The sequence below is a fragment of the Anguilla anguilla genome, chromosome 9, assembly GCF_013347855.1.
Source record: "Anguilla anguilla isolate fAngAng1 chromosome 9, fAngAng1.pri, whole genome shotgun sequence".
NCBI lineage: Eukaryota > Metazoa > Chordata > Actinopteri > Anguilliformes > Anguillidae > Anguilla > Anguilla anguilla.
In genome coordinates, this window is record NC_049209.1 from 8,664,617 (window position 1) to 8,685,906 (window position 21,290).

General features: G+C 41.3%; 2 protein-coding genes across 2 annotated transcripts; both read right to left on the reverse strand.

Moving 5' to 3' along the window:
* Positions 1-1,196: 1,196 nt before the first annotated feature.
* Positions 1,197-14,643, reverse strand: si:dkey-250d21.1. The gene is made up of 11 exons (XM_035434226.1): positions 14,101-14,643; positions 13,360-13,480; positions 11,845-11,952; positions 11,398-11,434; positions 8,829-10,609; positions 8,616-8,646; positions 6,743-8,523; positions 6,552-6,600; positions 4,057-5,867; positions 3,824-3,860; positions 1,197-3,525 (listed from the first exon to the last, which is right to left on the reverse strand). Exons 1-11 carry the CDS (start codon positions 14,187-14,189, stop codon positions 1,985-1,987), a joined length of 7,386 nt encoding a protein of 2,461 aa, XP_035290117.1. The 5' UTR covers positions 14,190-14,643; the 3' UTR covers positions 1,197-1,984.
* A 1,662-nt stretch (positions 14,644-16,305) lies between these two features.
* On the reverse strand, positions 16,306-20,637 carry thap12a (THAP domain containing 12a). The gene is made up of 5 exons (XM_035434229.1): positions 20,364-20,637; positions 19,723-19,843; positions 19,255-19,362; positions 18,854-18,890; positions 16,306-18,766 (listed from the first exon to the last, which is right to left on the reverse strand). Exons 1-5 carry the CDS (start codon positions 20,450-20,452, stop codon positions 16,872-16,874), a joined length of 2,250 nt encoding a protein of 749 aa, XP_035290120.1. The 5' UTR covers positions 20,453-20,637; the 3' UTR covers positions 16,306-16,871.
* Positions 20,638-21,290: the final 653 nt, after the last annotated feature.

Here is a 21,290-nt window from a genome sequence, read left to right on the forward strand (position 1 = left end):
GACAATTGTAATATAAAATTCTTACGAAGCAGCCAAAAAGTGTATTGAGCCCAGTCCACCTTGGGATGGTACCAGCGGTTTCCTCAATAGTAGAAATTACACATCTTGGAAAAAATGGTCGACCTAAATCCCATCCTCCAAAAAAAGCAGGCTTATGGTTATTGTATTCATTTTATTGAATACATATCCCTATTTATTCACACTCTTGCCGCGGGGCCACAGAGTCTTGAAATGCTATACCATTTGGCAGACCAAACTATACCGTTGCCCCATGTTGAATTGGTTCAAAATGCTGCTGCAACAAAAATAAATGTGACCATGAAACACCTGCCTTTGCCTGTTTTCATTAGTTTTCTATTGAACACTGTGCTGACAACAGAATCTGGACAATTTAAAGTTTTAGGCCCAGATCTCCTTACGTCAGAGAGCTCATTATTTTACAGATTTTACAGCAAGGCCGCAACAATCACAGAATATTCATATTTTCATTGCATCAAAGGTCAGAACACAGTTGGAATAGATGCAATTGTGTGTGTTACTTGAAAAATAACGACTTACCAATAACTAACTCACATAACCTGAAATGCTACGGACAGGGACACTACCACAGTAAATCTGAAAGGTGCAATTTCACATAAACACAGAGGGACCAAATGAACCAGTCCTTCCTGAACACCACAGAATTCACTTTTTTCATTTTATCCATTCAAAAGTTAGTTTTCTGTGGGCCTTTTTTTGTTACACTTACTGCATTGACGATTGTGTCAACATGGCCATTTCATCTTCAAGATTTATGCTAAGGTTGACTGTGTGAAAGTGTTCAATGTCCATCTGTGAAATTTTTAATATCCCAATATTTTACATGGGTTTTATTGTGGTTGTACTGGAAGTAAGGTACCTTGAATAATTTCTTTCCTAAATTGTCTAATATGCACCTTTTATTATTGTCTTAACGTCCACTTTGGAGGACTGCAAAACATTTTTTATTTTTCATTTTAAATTGCTTTAAATAGGCCAGGAAAAATGATTAGGAATACATAATCAAAATGCACACATCATTTTTGAGCACTGGGTCTTCATTGAAATGGTTCTGTTTTCCTGTACAAACTTGGGTTATTGCACCCCCTTGTGGATTATTTTCCTCTACACAGAGGTCTTAATATTCTTGGAACTTAGAAGAAACATCAAAATTTGAATGAATTTATTTCATTTAATTTTATTTGACAAATATATATGAATGCTTACTTCTTAAAGGGGTATTCAGAGAAGTGTTTACACAAATTCTATTCCCCCTAAATAAACAAAACTAAGAAATCATGTGAATAGTAAAACACCTACATGATATAACAAAACATTTCAATTTGTGCCTTAGGAGACAATTCTACAGTATGAAACAACGCTGACAAGCCTTTTTGCCGGCGCGCAATTTTACTGACACGTGTGAAAGCTAGCTTCCTTCTCATTGACAGTTTCTGATGCACATTATTTCAGCTTTTTTAATTCAATGTCTAACTTCAGGAATAAAGACACACATAACTTCTCAATATGGATTCTCAATTCAAATGAATGCTGAGGAACTTTCAGACGCTGCCTCAGGGACTGCCTCTGACTTTACACACTTCAATCCAAAAGTTCAGGGCTGACGTGAATTTGCACAACGACCTTTAAGGCACACAAACTTTAGAAGCCCACCAAGGGCAATTTTTGGCAATGCATTGGTCCCACCAGGCAGTCCTCTCTTCATACAACTATAAATGTAAAACAAAATAAAAGCAAGGAATACAGCAAAATAAAATAATAGGTTATACTCATCATACAAGAGGAGGTAAATTCTTTCCTTTCTGTTAAAAAAAATGTACTGAAAACTAAAGTTAAATTTAGATCTAGTCAAGGAAAGTTTCGAGTCAGTCGGTCAGCGCTATATTACAAATGAATGCAATCCTATTTCTTAGACGTGTAAGCCGACATGGTGATGAATTAAACTCTAAAGAGAATGCAGCTCAGTGAAGGACCTCTTCTCCTGTTGCATGAATGCTTGAAGGCTTTTTTTCCCTTGCTGGAAAGTACTCTCCTGCCTTGAGAATGGCAAGATCACCAAGACCCGAAGGAGCGTCTCAATATTACAAAAACACCGTATGTCAAACACCTTCAGCGTGTCCAGCACGGTTGCGGGCAGGTAGCCAGCAATAGGATCTTTCCACTTGCTGTTCCAGGACTTGAGCTCACAGGCTAGCGAACCAGTATCAGGAAGATCATCTCTGTAAATGCAGGACACAATGTGCTCCATGCAACTAGGCTCCATTTTTGACAGGACGTAAGGCACAATCGTCAGACATCTCATGGCACTGAGGGTGTGGTCCGAGAAGAGTTCAGTGACCTCGGTGATAGAGTGCTCCACAGCTTTTACACTCACAGTACTGCTGTAATGGTTACTGAGTAGCTCTTCCAGCGCTGGTTGCAGCAGCCTGATCTGCAGCTTTGCAGCCAGAGACCTAGCCTCCCTGAACCAGGCATCATGGTGGACAGTAAGGTTACTCTTCACCTCGTTTAAGGAAGCCAGAATGGCAGGCAAGCAGTTCACAGCTGAGAACGTATCCAGGGGCTTGCCCTGTAGGCTCTGGCTGAGGTTTTTGGTAAGGCCCGTAATGTTCTTCAGTGCTATGACTGAGAAGACAAACTCAAAATCACTGACAGCACTGGAAAAGACCCTGGCCTGGTTCTGGTGAGAGTCACTTGTTTGCCTTCTTGCAATCTCATAGAGGGTGAGAGTGACCGCTTCAAGGAGCTCTGCTATGACCTCAAACATGTCGTGACTCTTGCCCCAGTCGCTTGTCAGCCTGTCCTTCAGCTCAATCCCCTTGCTATCATCTTGCGGGAACATCAAGGTGATCTTGTCTTCCAACATGGCCCACAACTCCACATTGTTGGCAAACCATAACAACATCTTTTCCATGGTGGCCACACTGTGAGTTATGCCAGGCACAGGAGAGGACTTGGCGAGCCACATATTGAGAGACACAGAAGAACTAATGGTGCGTGTGGCCAATGAGTACTTCTGTGAAATGATGGCAGACACAGCTCTCATGTGAGAGCCAACACTCCCCGTGCTAAGCACAGACTGTCCTCTACAGAACTCCATGTTAAGTCCCCATTTCTCTGACAGCACAGTCTCTATGGTGTCCGCAAAGGCTGTGGGGTCCTCACAGTAGGGGACGAGAGCCACAGATTCCTCGCACTGAGTGTCCTGCTTGTCCAGGTACCTCACAGTGACAGGGATGTAACGTTCACCCTCAATGTCAGTCACCTGCTCAGTGATGACTGAAAAGAACTGCGAATCCCATAATTCCTTGAGAATTTCCTCTCTTACAGAGGGACTGTAGAAAGACATTACACTGTGACCACTTTTACCAGATTTCTGCTCGCCCGTTTGCAGTTCTTCTACCGTGTTAATCAAGGCTGACTGCATCCCACTGAGCTCTTGAGAAACTGCAGAACTGTTTTCATGTACAATTTCATTTTCCGCTTCTATAAATAAGTAAATAAGTAAATTAGTAAGACGGTAAATAAATAAAATGCATACATAAATAAATGAATGAATGAATGAATGAATGAAGCCAAAATGCAAAACAGTAAGAGAGAGTCTTGTACTTCTGGATTATAAAATGTTCAAACATTGATTTTACTTTCTAAAGCTATTACTCTCACACAATTGAACAGATCAGCACTACCTGCCCTAAATATTTAAAATGGCTCCATTTAAAAAGTTAAAGCTCACTTTCCTAATTATCCACAATCACATATTAACACATTAGTCATTACTAACCACTTTCCAGCTTCAGGATTTCAACTGTCCGTTGTACCTGGAAATCAAAAAGGAAACCTAAGGTATACTTAAAAGTGATTTGAAGGCAACAGATTCTAGAAAATGGCCTAGACTTTCATTACATAAAGTTTATGTTTTTCTCTCTTTACTTTTCTCTTTACACCACATTCAGTATAATTAAAGGGAAGATGCCTTAGCTATGGATTCACATTTGTGTTACCGAAATAACTTACCTGGTGAAGAAATGTGCTTCTGTCTGGATCCACATCAATGCACTTGTCGAGCACATCCTCCAAAGCTTGAATTGCTGTGTGATGCATATGGACCATGACGATGTCCATTTTGTTATTCTTACATACACAGCTTTTCAGGAAATCCCTCATTGAGTTCAGAGTTGTTTTCATGAGATCACATTCCATGCTGACACTCGGCAGTACAGCTGCTATCTTCAGCAGAGTGCTCACGGTAGAGTGGTCTTGTGATTTTGGATGGAGCAGAGTCTCAGAAATGGAAGCTGGCGGAGAAACCTCTTGACATTTCTCTTTCCAAAAACTTGCCCAATTGCAGATATCCTGTTCAGCCGAGTCCGGTTCTGGGAGGTCAGTCTGATAGACACTAAGCAGCTTCTCAGTGAATTCAGAGTCAACAGCCTGTGTATTACACGTTGGGAGCAGAGACAACACCTTCAGAGCGTTCAAATGACTTTCAGAAAAGTTGTGCTTCAACTCCTCCATCAGCAAGCTCAAGACAGGCTTACTCAGTGTCTCCCTGTAATATGCTTCAGGTGACTCATAGCTGCTTGACTTCTCAGGAAAACAGACCTGTCCAGAGGCTACCTTAGTGGCTAGCTGAGTGGCTTCCTCAAACCATGGAGAATGGACCATATTTATGTTCTCAAGGACATTACTTAGAGACTCTATGATTGGTGTCATCTTATCCACCTCGCAGATGATGTCAGCAGGATTTCCACACCGGAAAACGGTGCTGCAGTTTCGGAGGGGGGCGCAGACATTCTTCAAAATCACCATTGCGACCACAAAGTCTGCCTCCCTCACTGCCTGGGAGAGTATGCCTGCGTGCAATGACATGGTGCTGTTCCAGATGCCACTGGCATTGCTGCTCACTGAGTCCAAGCAGCTCAGCACTCCCTCCAGTGTGTCGACCAAAATGTCAAAAAAGTCTTCTCTCTTCTTCCATCTGGAACAACAGGTCTCTGGAATTTCTGCCAAGGCCTCCCTGGGTGTGTTCAGTAGTACGTCCACGGCCTGAGCCAGCTCCCCCTCCAACCTTGGGGACTGGTCGAAAAAAATCACAAGATCCTCCACTATTTCCAGCACTCTGGTAACAGGAGCGCAAGGTAGACTTGCCACTAGCCAATAGGCAAGCCCGCAGGACTCACTGGGTGTGTTCACTGCCTGGGGATACCTTTCCAAGATATTCAAGGACATGCTCTTCAGGCACAGGCCCTCTGTGCCCACCCGCATGTACGCCTGTCCACGGCAAAAGTTCATCTGTAGTCCCCAGTCTTCTGTAAGGACTGCCTCCAAGCTTTTCGACCGTGCATCACTATCACACCCGTCATCAAATGGTATGAAACCAAGAAGTTCTACCTTCGGCACACAACTGGCTACATATCGTATGAAGGTGGGCAGATACTTCTTATCAGCAACAGTTACAACTTTGTCAGTAATGAGAGAAAAGAAAGGAGATTCCTGAGCTTCAGAGAGTATTGCATGCCTGATAGATTTCACAAGACCATCCAGAATGTCCTTCTCTTCAATGCCAGATGAACAGTGGTCATCTCTTTCTGCCCAGTGGCACATGCCAAGATCCTGCACGAGTAGATCTTGGTCTTCCTTGGAAAGTTCTGAAAATAAACAGTTCTTCCTCGCCAGCAGAGCAGCCTGTTTGAATACAACTTCAAGACTGTGCTGGTTATCTCCAGAATGTCCATTCGCATCCACAGCGTTCAGCAGCGGGTCTTTCTTTTCTTCAGTGGAATGCTCCATTTCAGAATCCTCTAGTCCCTCTTTGAGATATTCCCCTGTGGAATAAAATATATTCACAAGTTTATCTAAACAAGTACACAAACACAATTGCCACAAAAATGTATTAATTCAAGATTTTAAATTCCTATTCTCAAAAACCAAGAAGAAAATCTCTGTAGGCCTGTTGCAAAATCCTCCTAAATTCACTGTAGCTGCTGGTGCAGAGCGACTACAGGCGGCTGGTCAACCAGCAGAGCTGTTCTTCTGGGGAATCTTTGCCAACTCAAAGCCCCTTCGCTGGAAAATGCTATAGCCTATTAAATGGTGCAACACAAATAAAATGTGTGCAAGTTTAAGTTTAACTATTATGCTTCACTCCACAGGGCTCTAAACCACTGTTGGCATCAACAGAATTTGATCACGTGGTCATTACATTTTGATCATGGGGCACAACAGAGCACTGAGGAGGACATCATCTGGACCACCCTGAAGGCTGCAAATAACCACAACCCCAAACTTTATCAATTGTAAAATGCAGAATTTATCCATTCCGACAGGTTCCACAACTTTCTCATAAAGAGGATTAGAGATGCATCTCAGTGTGACATTTATTCTAAAACAATCTATTCCAGCTAGCTATTTTAATTATGCCTTCATTATGAGAACACTCAGTACATAGTATATCCATTCCTAAGACAAGAACAGAATGTATAAGCACAAACAGTAAAGCTAAGACTTACCCTCCATATGTGTTTCGGCATGCTTCACCAAACTTTTGGATTCTTTATCCTGAAAACATAAATTTCAAACATCAAACATGCGCATCCTACCAAACCTCATCAACCATTTACCTTTTTAAGAATGTCAAATCTAAAAAGATATAAAGCTGAAATACATCCACAATATTCTAAAATACAGACTCCACACTTACCAAGCACAGGCCCTCTAGTGCCTTTGGGGTAACCTTCAAACACTGGGCAACCATCCTGTCCAAATCTCGGGTGAAGTTGATTCCCACTTTCAGCATAGCTAAGCACGAAGACCTCTCCTTACTCAGAGTTTCCCTCAAGTAGTCCTGAAACAGCTTGTGACGCATGGTTTCTCCACATTGCTCCAGGGCCGTGCTAGGCAGCACACACATTATCCTCAGCAAGGTGTTGATGTTTCCGAAGTACTGCATGAGTGGAAGGCGGAGAGTCTGAAAAATGGTGTCCGGTATGGTTACGGTCACCACTTTAGTCTTCCACTTTACCCTCCAGCAGCACAGTTCAGTGAAGAAGTTGTCAGGGTCTGGAAGATCACTGCTGTAGAGAGGGGGCTTCGATTTGAGAATCTCGAACATATAACTCACAGTCACAGAACAGGGGACCAGAGAGAGGAAGTTCAGGGCTTCCTTGTGATCATCAGAGAAATGATCCTTCACAGCATTGATGAGGCTGTCCACAAGTGGAACGCTCAGTGCATCTTTGTAGTAAATTGCTGGTTTCAACATGCCATCCCTGGGAATGGGAGCATTTTCAGGCACTTTGATTTGCACGCTTAGGTTTTGTGCCAATGCACAAGCTTCATCAAACCAGTTCTGATGGAAAACCTTGATATTGGTTTTCACCCTGTTCAGGGTGGCCACAATTCCGCTGATCTGGCAGAGCTGAGATGCTGCACTGAAGTGGTCCTTCTGGAGGCCAGCGCTGAGCTCTCTTGTGAAACAGGAGGCATTTTTCAGGGCAACCATAGGCACAATGAAATCAAAGTCCCTTATTAAGCCCAATAACCTGTCTGCCTGTTCAGGGATATTGGCTTTCCAGCGCTGTGGCTTGCTGTTCTTGATTTTGTCCAAACACACAACTAAAGGTTCCAACATCTGCACAAAAACCTCATAAGAGTCATGTTTTTCAAGCCAGACTGAACAGAATTTCCCTTGCAGCTCCTGAACTTTTTCATAACTTTCCCTCAGGCCCTCTGCTATTACCAGATCCAACTGTTTTTCCAAAGCAGGATCACTGCTGAAAAAAAGCAAAACCTCACCCATAGTATCCAGTGCTCTTGTGATCGCTGGTACAGGTATCGATTTGGACCACCATGTATTAAAGGAATAGCAAGAGCTGTGCGTGCAGATCGCAAGGGGGTACTTTTCCTGAATTTTGCATGCAAATGCCTTCAGCTTGTATGAGACATCACCAGACCCAAGGTAGGCCTGGCCTCTGCAGTAGTTCAAGTCCAGGTTCCACTCCTCGGTGATAATGTGGTGAAGGCGCTCAGACATAGCATCGCAATCCAAATCAGCTTCTATGAAGCCCATCAGCTCAAGCCTCATAACATCAAAACTGTCCACAAACCTGAGGAAGAGGGGAAGGTGGTCCTTGTCCCCGAGAGTGACCACACGATCAATGAAGAGCGAGAAAAAAGAGTTTCCAACCTCAGAAAGGATTCCCTGTCTCACAACATCCTCACAAACTGAGAGGACCTCCTTCATCTCTGATCTAGTGACATACTCCATCTCTCCTCCTTGTTGTACACTGGCCTCCACAGGCTGGTTGTTTTGACTTCTGCAGGCCACTGTCAGGGCAGACTGCAGAGCCGCTTTCAGAGATTCCTTGTCTGGCTCTGCGCACTTCAAGTGATCCCGAACCGTTTTCTCTTCCTCCACCTCAAAAGTCATTATTTTCGTGTCCTCAATCTCCTCCTTTAAATAGTTTTCAGCACCTTCAGATGCTGAGAGAGAGCAAAAAAAAAAGATTATAATTAGGTACATTCATTAAGTATAGGAACTGCAGATATGTGTATGAATACACAATGTAAGTTACCTGCAAGCTGTGCTTTGTTGAGATTATCCTCCTGTAGAAAAAATAACATTGCAAACATAAGTATGAATAGATCATACACGATACACTAAAATGTTATTTTTAGGTGCAAAGTAAAACATTTTGAAGTTCTCAGATCTTATTCAGTGAAGCAAGTAATACAATATTAAGACTGACACATCCAGACATACATCCATATAAACCAAAGGTTTTTACCATAAGCAATAACTGCAGTATGTCAGGATGCTTCTGGATGAAGGATTCAACCATGTCATCAACACTGAAGTGCACATCTTGATTGACAAATACGAATGCCATGTTGCAGAGTCTCTGGTCTTCTGGCGTAGCTCTCAGGTAGGAATGGTACCGGTCTAAAACCATATCATACTGTCCATACACATCAGCCTCAGCATTTACACAGGGGATGGTACCAAGGACTTTCAGCAGGCTCTGAACATTTGGGTAGAATCCAATATCGGGGATCTTCAAAGTCCCAAAGACCGTGGTAGGTAGAATCCTGCGCTTGCTGGCATGCTTCCACTTGACCTCCCAGCAGCCGAGCTCATCATAGAAAGAGTCTGGTCTGGCCAGATTGTTCAAGTTGGCATCCGCCACCTTGTCCCTGCGTATGCTGAAATTGTGGTCTGCCATGTAAGAAGGTACCAGAGACAGCCATCGGAGAATTCGCACCATCTCTGTGCTGAACACTTTCTTTACTTCCTCGATAAGGTACTGCAGAATTTGAGTGCTCAGCATCTCTCTGTAAAAGTCTTCTGGAGAGCACTGGGCAATTTCCTCTTTGCTTTTACCTTCAGAAGTCTCTGGCAGAGTGATTCCCACTCCCAGCTTCTTTGCCTTACATACAGCGTCAGAGAACCATCTTCTGTGGAATATGGCGATCTCTTGCAGCTGTTTATTAAGCAACTTTAAGGCATTTGAGATGGTGTACTGCAAAGTACTACTGATGCTAATCGTTCCTTTGAGACTTGGGTTGAGGATGCTGACGCAACACAATGTGTTCTTTAAAACAACAAGTGTGATGATGAAACTGAAATCCATCAGTACTGGACGCAACCTGGCAACCTGCTCTACAATGTCCATGTCATTTGCATTTATCTCATTAATGCAGCAAAGCAGTGGCTCTAAAATATCTAACATTGTCTGGAAGGCATCTATGCCATACTCCCAGTGGTTCTGGCAAGCATCCTTGATCCTGTCCACCTCCCCTTTCATGTGCCCATACAGGGAGGTGATCTTTGCCTCTACCTTCCCCCAAAGAGTCGAAGATGATCTCAGCAGGGTTGCGACTTCTTCCACAGTGTTAACTACCTTCTGGATGGAGAGGATAGGCATGCAGCGGATCAGCCACATGTTAAAGGCGTAGGGGTCACTTGGCGCCAACACCACCTGTGGGAATTCCCGTAGTATCCTGCTGGACAAGTCCTTCATCTTCTGGCAGATGCTCCCAGTGGTCAGGTAGGTCAGCCCCCTGCAGTGCTCCATACGCAGTCCCCACTTGTTTCGTATTGCTGAGAGGAGCATGAAAACCAAAGTATCTGCGTCTACATCGCACGGAAGGAACCCCATTAGGTGCTTTTGAGGGAATCCAGCTACGGTGACCGACCTGATGAACACCGGTATTTGCTCCTTTCCCTCGATGTTCACCAAATCCTGCAGTAGGATAGAGAAGAAGCGGGCAGACCGTAGGCTATTACGCATCTCTTCCCCCATGAGGTCCTCACAAAACTGGAGCATCTCTTTCTGGTCAATTTTTTCTGCGCATACAGGGCTGAATCGAGATAGTCCTCCATGGCTACCCATGGGCTCAATGGCATTGGGATTAGTACTGCTGCTGATGCTGAACCCAGTGACGGCAAGGGTTTCCTTGAAGTACAGTTTGAGGGTTTCCTTGGCTTTGGAGATGGAGGTATCTTCTTTGACTTGTGGTTCCAAGTTTTCTCCCATCTCCTCCTCTGCCACAGCTGGGGGGCTCTCATCTTAAATAAAAATTAGCAAATGCATTACAATATATTACTCACACAAATTAAGCACAAAAAATCTGCTTTAAATTCAGATAATATCAATAGGGAACTTAAATCACAAGGCACTTTCGTCACAAATATATACCTGTCTGAGAAGACAAGTATATGTTTGTCTCGTCAGAACTTGTTGAATCTATGCTACATTAAGAATTTTATTTATCCTGGGAAATTGTAAACCGACTGTTTCAGATCATACATTCAGCTGTGGGGAATGAGTGTTTTGTGCTGTCTGCTCAATGTACTGTGTGCAACTATCATAGAATTTTGTGGGCTGTGGTAGTTGACACAGTACATTGGTTGACACAGTACATTGATCAGACGGCACAAATCACTCTGAAGGTATGATCTGAAACAGTCAGTTTACAATTTCCCAGAATAAATAAAATTCTTAACGTAGCATAAATTCAACAGGTTCTGACAAGACAAACATATATTTGTGCTACAACCTTTAAAATAGAGGTGGTGATGGGACACTTCACTCTGAGACACCTGACAGTTCTTGCAATACTTTTTGTGTCATTATTAGCCATTTTGTTTGGATGGCAATAGCAAAAGTCAAATAAATATTAGTATATTAGTATTAGTATACAAGTATATCAGAAGACTGCATCTGATTCAGCTGCAATGCTGCTTGTGCAGGTGAGGGTTGCATAACTGCTATGTCAAGCCATAATTGCATTTTCCTCAAATGGAAGATGCGGAAGGGACAGGAACTGAAATTATGAAAACAAGGCCACACCAACCTTTAGTTTTCTTTGCAGCTTCAAGCTCCTCCGCAGTCTAAAAGTTAAAAAAAGGTAAATGAATTTTAAAAAATAAACAAATCTCAGTTTCTGTAAAAGCATGTCTGGAGAAAATAAAACATAGCTTGTTCTTTCATATATCCTCTGAAATAAGGACTTTTTTAAATGATGTGGTATGGTAGGCAGTCTGAAAACAAGGCGAACCATTGAGAAAGGATCATTTTCAGCAATAAGCATGAAACTGGTACAAACCAACTGTATGATTAGCGTTAGCCTTGTAACACCCAGAAAATTTGGAAGCATACATTTGAATGGGGTGATGACTGGGTCTCTGAGCAAATGACAGAACTTTTATTCATCTCAATATTTACTGGGATCCTGGAACCAAAAGACATTTTACCTACTCACACACGTGCACACATGTATACACACACGCCATGGACTTACAGATTCTCGGACACGTTTCCTGTTGCGACTCTGTGGATTGTTCAAGTGACTTGTGAAGTCAAATATTGTTGGAACAGCTCCATCCTTTAGAACTGTTCTTAAAGCGCTCTAGGAATGAAGGAAATTATTATTTTTTTTTTAATACATGCATTACATTTTAATTTTATTGATGTATGGTACAATACACAGGTCATGACATAGTATTGGGAATCCTGGCCATTATATCTGCCATTATAAAAAGAAAAAATGTAATGTATTATGAGCAAAGATATTCTACCATGCTTGACATCAACCTATTTTTGGCTGGATGCCAGCCCTACAAACGAGAATGTCTGTGACTGAGTCACTGAGTGATGAAGTTACACCATTGGTCGGTCCAGCCATATACTAGGTTTTGACATGGTCTTGTTACATTAAATCTAAAAACTGCAGCTTTTATGGGATTTCCAGCTTTCTTTGGAAAGTGCTCATTTGTCTACATGTCTCAACTGAATTTTAATCTGCAGTTCTTGACTCCACAAATGCAGGGAGGAGGGCATCTTCCTGAATGGGACAGTTTTAATTCTAAGCGTGACAATAATGAACACAAGGAAATCTATTGCAGAATTTCTCTCCTAAGGTAGCCTCCAATATTTGCCGTGACACAGAAATAAATGAGCCATGTTGTAGATTGGGAAGTAAGCCCAATCAGCACTAAGATGATACAACCACAGTGAAAATGAAAGTGTCTGCTATTAAACTCCCTGGCTTGATCTCATAACCGCAACCACAACCAACAGGAAAAAACAACTAGGTAGCAATGCATAAGAGTAGTCTAACACATAGTGCAGGGAAGTTAAAACTGATCTGTAAATCATTGTGTTCCTTCAAGGGTTTCGTCCAAGTTTTGAAATAAGCAGGTCTGTGATGTTTACACATCATTTGCACTCTACAGCCTAAAATAATTAGTGTTCCATGCATATCAATTTTGTTCATCTGATTTTGGTGAAGTACTATAAATATGCTATCTGTTTGCAAAAATACTGGCGGCAATAAGTTAAAACATAGCCCAATGCTTGGAAAGTTAGTCAGTCAACAAGACAACAATACACTTTAGAAGTTGCATCAGATTGCCAGCTGACTACATTACCTAACTTTGGTAGGACTGACTCCCTTTTAACAAGCATCCCCAAGTAAATGGCTTTCCTGCTAAGGATGCTAACAATGGCATGCCAATCTGTGAAGAATTTAGAATAAAGAGCACCTCATAGTGCTCAGCAAATATGCTTTGCAGACTAGAACGTGATATAGCAATGAATGAACATAAGAGCAGGGACAATCAGATATTTGGGGCTTGTGTTAAGCAGGGATGTGATCCCTCCCCCATCTGTGTGAATGAACAAAGCTTACAGTGCAAGGCAATGTCAGCAGTTATTCTGTATAGTTTAAATGACAATGACATAGGATTTTTGAACAGTAGGCAAATTGCTGAGGCATATAAATTAGGAAGCAAACATGAGCAACTTGGGTACTTACATGCCTGCATATCAGGGAGGGTTCAAAGTGATTTGCACAGAGTTTATAAAGCCTATGCAACTGTTCAGGGGTTTTCTTCTCAAGATCAGGCCTGCGGCAGTTATCCAACCATTGCTTACATCTAAAATCAGTGTGTGAGAGAAGGAAGCAGAGTTATAGTAAAATGAGCAATGCAGGAAATTAAATGATCAAAAATTGATTGCGTCATGAGAAAAACAAAGATTTCAACCTCTTCAGGCATGCTCTAATAAACAAAACAAGAAAACAACATTACAGAAGATGACGATTTTCTGTATTATCTCTAAAGGTTGGATTGTAGAAGTGCGATTTTTTTAGATACCAAATTAACCTGAAATATGATTTTTAAAACTGAACTCGTAAACGTCAGCTAAGCATATTTGACATTATAAGGTATGCAAGGCTTTACCTAGAGACAGCTGCAACAATGTTAGTAGCTTGGCAGCTACTTAAATGAACTTACAAGCACATTTATTTAACTTTTAATTCATACAGAGAAAGATTTTAGTACGCACATTTACATTCAGTATTAGTAAGACTTCTAGAAATGCTACTAGCTAGCCAAAAGGCTAAATGTTTCAATTCATTGGGGGCGGCTAACCGGCCAGCTAGCTAGCAGCAAGTACGTCAAGTAACCTAAAATGAATATTCTAGTTAACTTGGTTTAACTGATGCGCATCAACATTTACAGCAAAAACTAACTCGCTACTGTACAATACTTACCGCTCTGGGTCCAATGGAAACCTAAAGAACGCAATGTTGGATTGGTCTGTGCACTGATTACAATTCGCTGCGGCACAGCAGTCGGGCATTTTGGACTGCACGCACTCGCTGATTCACAGTAAATTTTGCATCACACAAACTTACGAAATGACTCAAGAAACGTCTAAAAATTAGTAGGTGTTATGTTTTACAATTAATATTATAACAGGTGCCCACGCGGCTATTCTACGTCTAAAAACACTTGCTCCAAAACTTGTACTTCTAACGCGATACAATTACTCGAGCGGGCATAAACCAGGAAGAACACCTAAACAAAACGGAAACAGATACCGAGCCTGTATGGCGCACTGATCTCTGGTACGGCGATAGGAACTAGCTCCTTCAAATAAAATTGAACAAACATCAATATCCGTCTATTGTTTGAATATAGTATTTGTTTTAAGCATCGAAAAAGAGTAGTGGTTCTGAAGTTATTAACAAGAAGGTTTCTGTTAAATATCTCCAGTACACCACGAGGTATTGAACGCTTCTGTCGTCACGTGACGGTCGCTTTAGCCACTCCCCTCAGTGACTCATCGAGCAGAAAACAATTTCTGTCATCGTGACCGACATTTTAGGCTTTGGGTGCTAAAAGACTTATTTTAGGGCTTCATCGTTTAGAAAAAAATTAAAATGATGAAACCCATATACCTTACTTTAAAATGTAATGTAATACGGTGTCATCAGACGGAAAGAATTTACCGGCGCATTGTTCGTTGCTGTCTTTTTTGAACCCGAAACACCTAGAAAGACAGGCGTTTGATATGTTTATGTTTAAATTGTATTGTGTTCTGGACGTGACCGCAATAGGGTAGAAACACGCCCACGAATGCACTCCACATTTGAAACAAGCAAGCAAATGTTAACCCAGCAGAAAATTATTGGTGATACTGACAAAACAGACCTATTTGCTTTGCATAATCACTGACTTGAAGCCATCTTGAAGTTGAAATAGGCCAATGACCTGGCGGAAAAGATAAAGTAATTCGTTTAGTAGAGTGGTGTGTCTTTCTGTCGACATAGGCTTCCTACTGGATTTGCATGGTTACAATGTATCGCCGTCGCTTTCTAATGAAGAGGGGTTCTGTTATGTTAGTGTTACTCAATATTTCGCCACTGCTGCTGCAATGTCCTGATCATCTCGAAATGCAAAGTTTGAATTATCAGCGATTCCAGAACATGCAAAACTTTATAAACTGATTGTAAAAACATATATACATATAGCCTACAATTCAATAAATTATTATTGAATTGTTATTATTATTATACGGAACAGCTCAATTTTAGGTGTTGGACTGCACCACATTATCTCCATCACCACCGTTGCTTCATCGAAATATGGTTTATTTACATATAGTCTAGTTTCTAAATTCCAGAACATATTCTGTGTTCTATTATTCAGGTCAGACAACTGCGATTCACACCCCAGAACCCCAGTTCTTGAAACATCCTAGAAATACTTTGTGGAAACGGGAGACTGCTCAAATAATATACCAACTGGCAAATATTCTATTCTGCTGCGATGACGTGGACATGCAGGTTCCAGTAGATGATGCACACTGAACGCCAAGGTTCTTTTGGTTTGGATTTGTTCATTATAGGCACTACGTGTATTAATGGTGATATAAGGTCGCATATTGTCGAGTATACCACATCATTAAAATATCTACAATTTAGTAACGCGTTACCGGTATATAAAACAGCACAACAAAGAATCGAAGCTCCTTCCACTGTATGCATCTGTAAAATATTTCCTTTCCGTTCGCCACTGCGTCCACCTAGAAAAAGTCAAGGCAGGTTTCTTCAAATGGAACTTTGTCAGTAGGGTGGATCTTAGCCCTGGTGGACTGCGGTGATTTTTTGGCAACTAAAACTACGGTATCTTGCTCAATCAATGACACTGGCACGTCTTTCGTGATTTTAAGGGGTATTCCCTTCAAATGAAACTACCAATTCTCTTTGTCGCTGCTGATAATATGCTGTGCAATTGATTTACTTACAGATTAACCCGAATACCACCAAATCTTGTACACCTTTTGAAGGAAATATATATTTTCAAATAATAATTTTAGCTCTCTTTAGGTTTCCTCCGTACGTTTACAACTGTAAAAAAAAAAAAGTGCAAAAAAAGTAAACTTTCCTTTTGCTTTAATGCCTTCATTAAAAAAAAACTTTTGACATGTGGGGGCCCTTTTTTCATTCAGACATTATTCTCAAAACACTATATGATATTACCCTACCAACAAAATTAATTAATTAAAAATATCAGACAAACAAAAAACAAGTTGAAGAAGTAGCACTGTTATTACAGGTTGGGGAATCACTATTTTGTAAAACCAGATATTTTTTCACATTGCATTTGACATAAAACTGCATGAAGTATCTGTTGCACTGGTAAGACATCCACTTCCTCTTATAAATGTAATCTGGAACCATTTCCAAAGTGTTTTCCAGCTAACTACTGTATTTGTTTTTTTTAATGTTAACAAGATTTTCTCATCTTAATATTGTACTCTATATACAATACAATCAATACCAACTACAGTCTTTCAATGCAAGAAGTCATAATAAGAAACATCCAGACTACATTTTTCAAATACTGTTGTATTTAACACAATTGATAACAAGTCTAAAAATTTTGTTAAAATAAGCAGTTACACACATTGTTTTTACAACCTGAAAAATCAGGACGCAGTGTGGAAAACGGCACTTCTACAATCAGAGTCAACGTTTCACAAAGCATCTGAAAAATGTTCTTTCTCCGGATACATTTTAGAGTAGCTATCAACCATCAAGTCCAAATCATGCTTAATATCATAATTGATGTTGAGCAATGCCAAACTCTTGGACCTGTGGCTCACAGGCGTGTCAGCAAGGTAAGCTTTCAAGCGCTTCCGGGCAGTTTCACACTTGGGGTTCTCCAGCTTTAGGACTGGAAGGGTACAGAGCACTTTGAGGAAAGAGTACACATTAGGGAAAAATTTGACCTCTGACAGCTGCAGTGTGTCATAGATTGTGGACGGCAAGCTGACCTCCTTGCCTCTGTGCTTCCATTTTATCCTCCAGCAGTGGAGCTCAGCTGGAAGAGTGTCTGGGTTGGGCAGGTCGTTCTTGTATATGTCTGCATTGTTCTCCTCTGATGTATTGAATTTCAGCTGCCCCATTACAGCAGGGACAAGTGACAGGCACTTGAGGGCCTTCAGGTGGTTTTCTGAGAAGACGTCCTTCAGCTCCTTTATGACACGCTCCACAACTGGGACAGTCAGGTGCTCTTTGAAATAATTCTCTGGTTGGATCTCCATTCCAGCTTCTGGACGCTGCTTCCGGAAGTACAGCCTGGGAACTGTCACAGGAATTTCCATGGCAGCAGCCATATTGACAGCCTCTTCGAACCAGAACTCGTGGTATACTTCAATATTATCCATAACCTCATTGAGTGAATGCAAGACTGCAGTTAAACTGCTGGCGGCAAAATACACATCCATGGTTTGCCCTTGTAAGTTCTTACCAAAGGCTCTTGTGAAGGACAGAGTGTTTTTCAAGACAACTAACGTAACCACAAATTCAAAGTCTGACAGTGCTTCAGATATTAGGTAGGCACTGTTGGTTATTTGGTCATTCCACCTCAAGTCTTCATTGTCATGAATGCTGTCCATGCAGAGTAGGAGTGCTTCTAATAAATCTACAGCCATCTCAAAGGAATCATGCCTCTCTGTCCAGGTGGTGCGGCAAGCCTCTTTGAGATCATTGGCTTTTTCCTCATTGCCCTGATAGAAGATGGAGATTGCATGCTCCAGCTCAGCCAGCAGTAGCGGTGACTTGCTGAAAAACAAGTCAATCTTTTTGAAGGTGGACATCACTAATTGAACTCCTGTCAAGTTTAAACTATTTGCCAAGAAAATGTTCAGGGCACAGGTGGAACTGGGGGTACACACTGCCACTGGATATTTCTCTGTCAGTCTGGCAGCAATGGCTTTAATTTTGCTGACAGACACGCCAGAGCCGACATGGGCTTGGCCACGACAGTATTCCATGTTTAGACCCCACTTCTCTGTGATCTCTGAAAGGAGCCGCTCCGTCAGTGTCTCCTCATCCCCCTCAAAAGGCAGGAACCCAATGAATTCCTCCCGCAGGCAGTTGGACTGGTCCACAAACCGCAGGAGCAGTGGGAGGTGCCTCTCCCCAGAGATCTCCACAAGCTCTTCAGTGACTAACGAAAAGAACCGGCACTCCCTGATTTCCTGGAGCAACTCCTCGCGAATGCAGCTCTCGCAAACCTCCAGCATCTGCTTCTGCTGGGTGGCGGGGCAGTACTCTGTGTTTACGGCCGTCATCTCAAACCGCTTCCTCAGGACTTCATCCCCTGCATTGATGCGGTACTCCAACAAGGCCTGGAAGTTGCTTGGGGTGAAAGACTTGCTCCCTCTCTCCACTTCAGCATGTCCATTCAAGGGGATGTTTTGCTTTCCAATGACAACAAGAACTTCGAACAAGGATTTCAGGTAATCTCTGACTTCTTTCTCCTCAGCGGTCAATGGGGGCACATCGTCGTTGGCGTCACTACTGTCCTGACCCTCGCACGTGTCACTGTTTTTGTTTTCTTCAGTCTGCTCAACAGAGGATTCCACTGGTAAAAAGACAAAATAATTATTTGAAAACAAATCTCTGTCTGGCACACAAAATAAACGTTCACATAAAAAATATGGTAACTTACATTTTCTCTTTTTCAGCTTACTCAATTCTTCTTCTGTCTGAGAAAAAACAAATATTGTTCTGTGACAGTAATAATATAATGTATATCATTAGAGAAAGCTTCCTGAAAGCAGTCTGATCACACCACAGTTTGTAATCCTTGGACATTTTAATATAAATCTTAAATCCATTCAGGAAATATGAAATTGCACAGAATCACAGAAAAAGAACATTTCTGGCAAACTGTTTCTTTTTTGGCTGTCATGATTTCTTCAAACAAAAATAATTTTAAAAAGTGGATACTTTACACATTCAGTCGACCTGTAGTTTTTCCCCAATACTTCTTATGATGGTCACTTTGGCTATGCAGTTGAAATTTCAGCATTAAAATCACTAGTGGTAGTAAAGAGACAACTGTCTTACCAGTTCTTTTATCCGCTTGCGATGTCTGCTATGAGGATTATTAAGATGGCTTGTTAAGTCAAATATTGTCGGTATAGCATTGTCTTTGAGTACAGTCCTGTAAGGGCTCTGAAAAACAATTTATATTGATTACCAGGCAGCCATTAATTTTTGCTGACACTTTTGATTTAACATTCATGTGGGAGGGGGAGGGAGTGGTCATTCCATCAGCAATCTTTTTGTAAGCAATTCAGTGTGGTCTCCTAGGAAGCTACAAACTCAATGAACATTATCCCAATTTCATACACAAGGTAAATGATCATGGTACAATAACTGAAAAATACTTTTTAAGGGAACAGCTACATAATAGAATAATTACGTCATTAAGCATATTTAAAATAAGTTGAAATTTACTTGTCTTATTCACGTTGATTACGTCCAATGCATTTCAACATCAACACACACACATGTACTACGAATATAACTTACACTTTTGCATATCATAGACGCTTCAAAATGTTTGGCGCATAGCCTGTAATGCTTATTCAACTGGTCTGACGTTTTGTCTTCTAGATCTGCTCGACGGCAGTTCTCCACCCACAGCTTACACCTGCATATAACATGTAGGAAGAACATAATTTCAGTAATTTTTATATCTTTTATATTCATGCATAATTTCAATGGAGCAAAAATATAGACTCAATGGGTCAGCTAACTGGAGTAAACGGTGTACTGTTCTTTACGTTATGGCATTTGTAGATGGCTAGCTAGCAAACTAAGTCAGGACACACAGGGATATCATAATCCACAACGAGATGGGTTTGATATATCCTTTCGGGCTAGCACTTCATTCTGTTGTAGCTAACCTAGGAAGCAAAGTTAGCTGTATTATTACAAGTGTTACCGTATCCAGCTAGCAAGTCTGGCTAGGTTAGCTAGTTTAATGAACTGTTACGTTAGATAGCTAGTACTTCTGGCATTACAGTTAAGCAAATGGGCCAAAATACTCAAATCATCTAACACGGACGCTCCACGTTCTAAATTGAAAATGAATTCGCTCATTAACTCGCGGCATGTTTCCCATAACAGATCGGCTACATACGGTAACCCTGATTGTACAATTCCCTTACCTTTGCGCGTCTCTTGGAAACCTAAAAAATGCCAAGTCCGATTGAGTGCTTTTCCTTGTGCAATTCGGGGCCGCACAAAAATTCGGCATTTTTTATTCAGCTATGTATCATGAAGACGTGAAGCATAAAATACAATCTAAACTGAAATAACTTTGTTTTCTATATTTAATTTAGATTTTCTATTTTTGGAATCAAGCAACCAGCTATGCGCGCTACAGTGCTTGGTGTGGCCTGGAGGAGTCAACGCGAACCATCCGCCTCCGTCCCATGATGCATTGGTGCCCCTGTTTCCGATTTTGCCCCAACAACCCAACCCCCTGGAAAAATCCACCTGGGTGTACAACAACCAAAAATATGATTTATTTTTTATCCTTATAACCATTATGGTGTCATGGTGAAGCTGAAACCTGCTGTAAACATTTCAACAACTACGAAGTGAGACAAGGATGGGGCCACATAACACTGTTTAAATTTACGAATATTACCTCGGCTAAATAATTTAGAAGAGAAACATAGCCTACTGTATTCAAAAATGGAGTTCCATTTGAAACATGCCTTTGGCCAGACCGATTCTGAAAAACTATTTTATGACAGTCGCATTACATCTATATCCATAAAGAGCCATCAATATTACACCAGAGAAAGATAATTGTCATAGAGAGACTTTAGAGATTGCAAACAAACCCAATATTATGTTCAACACACAGATTAAAAATAAAGACCCACTCTTATAAAGAATACATTGGAATTGAGATCATAGGGGAGATTTGTGGTTAAAAGCCAGTTTTGCAGCTCTCTAATGGCAACACAAAAGCAAGAAAGTTTGGCTGGCAAATTCTTGGTCAATTTGACCAAAAACTATGAAAAAGGGTGTTTATCCATGTGGATAAAAGCATTTACCAAATACACAAGAACCGACGTTACCGT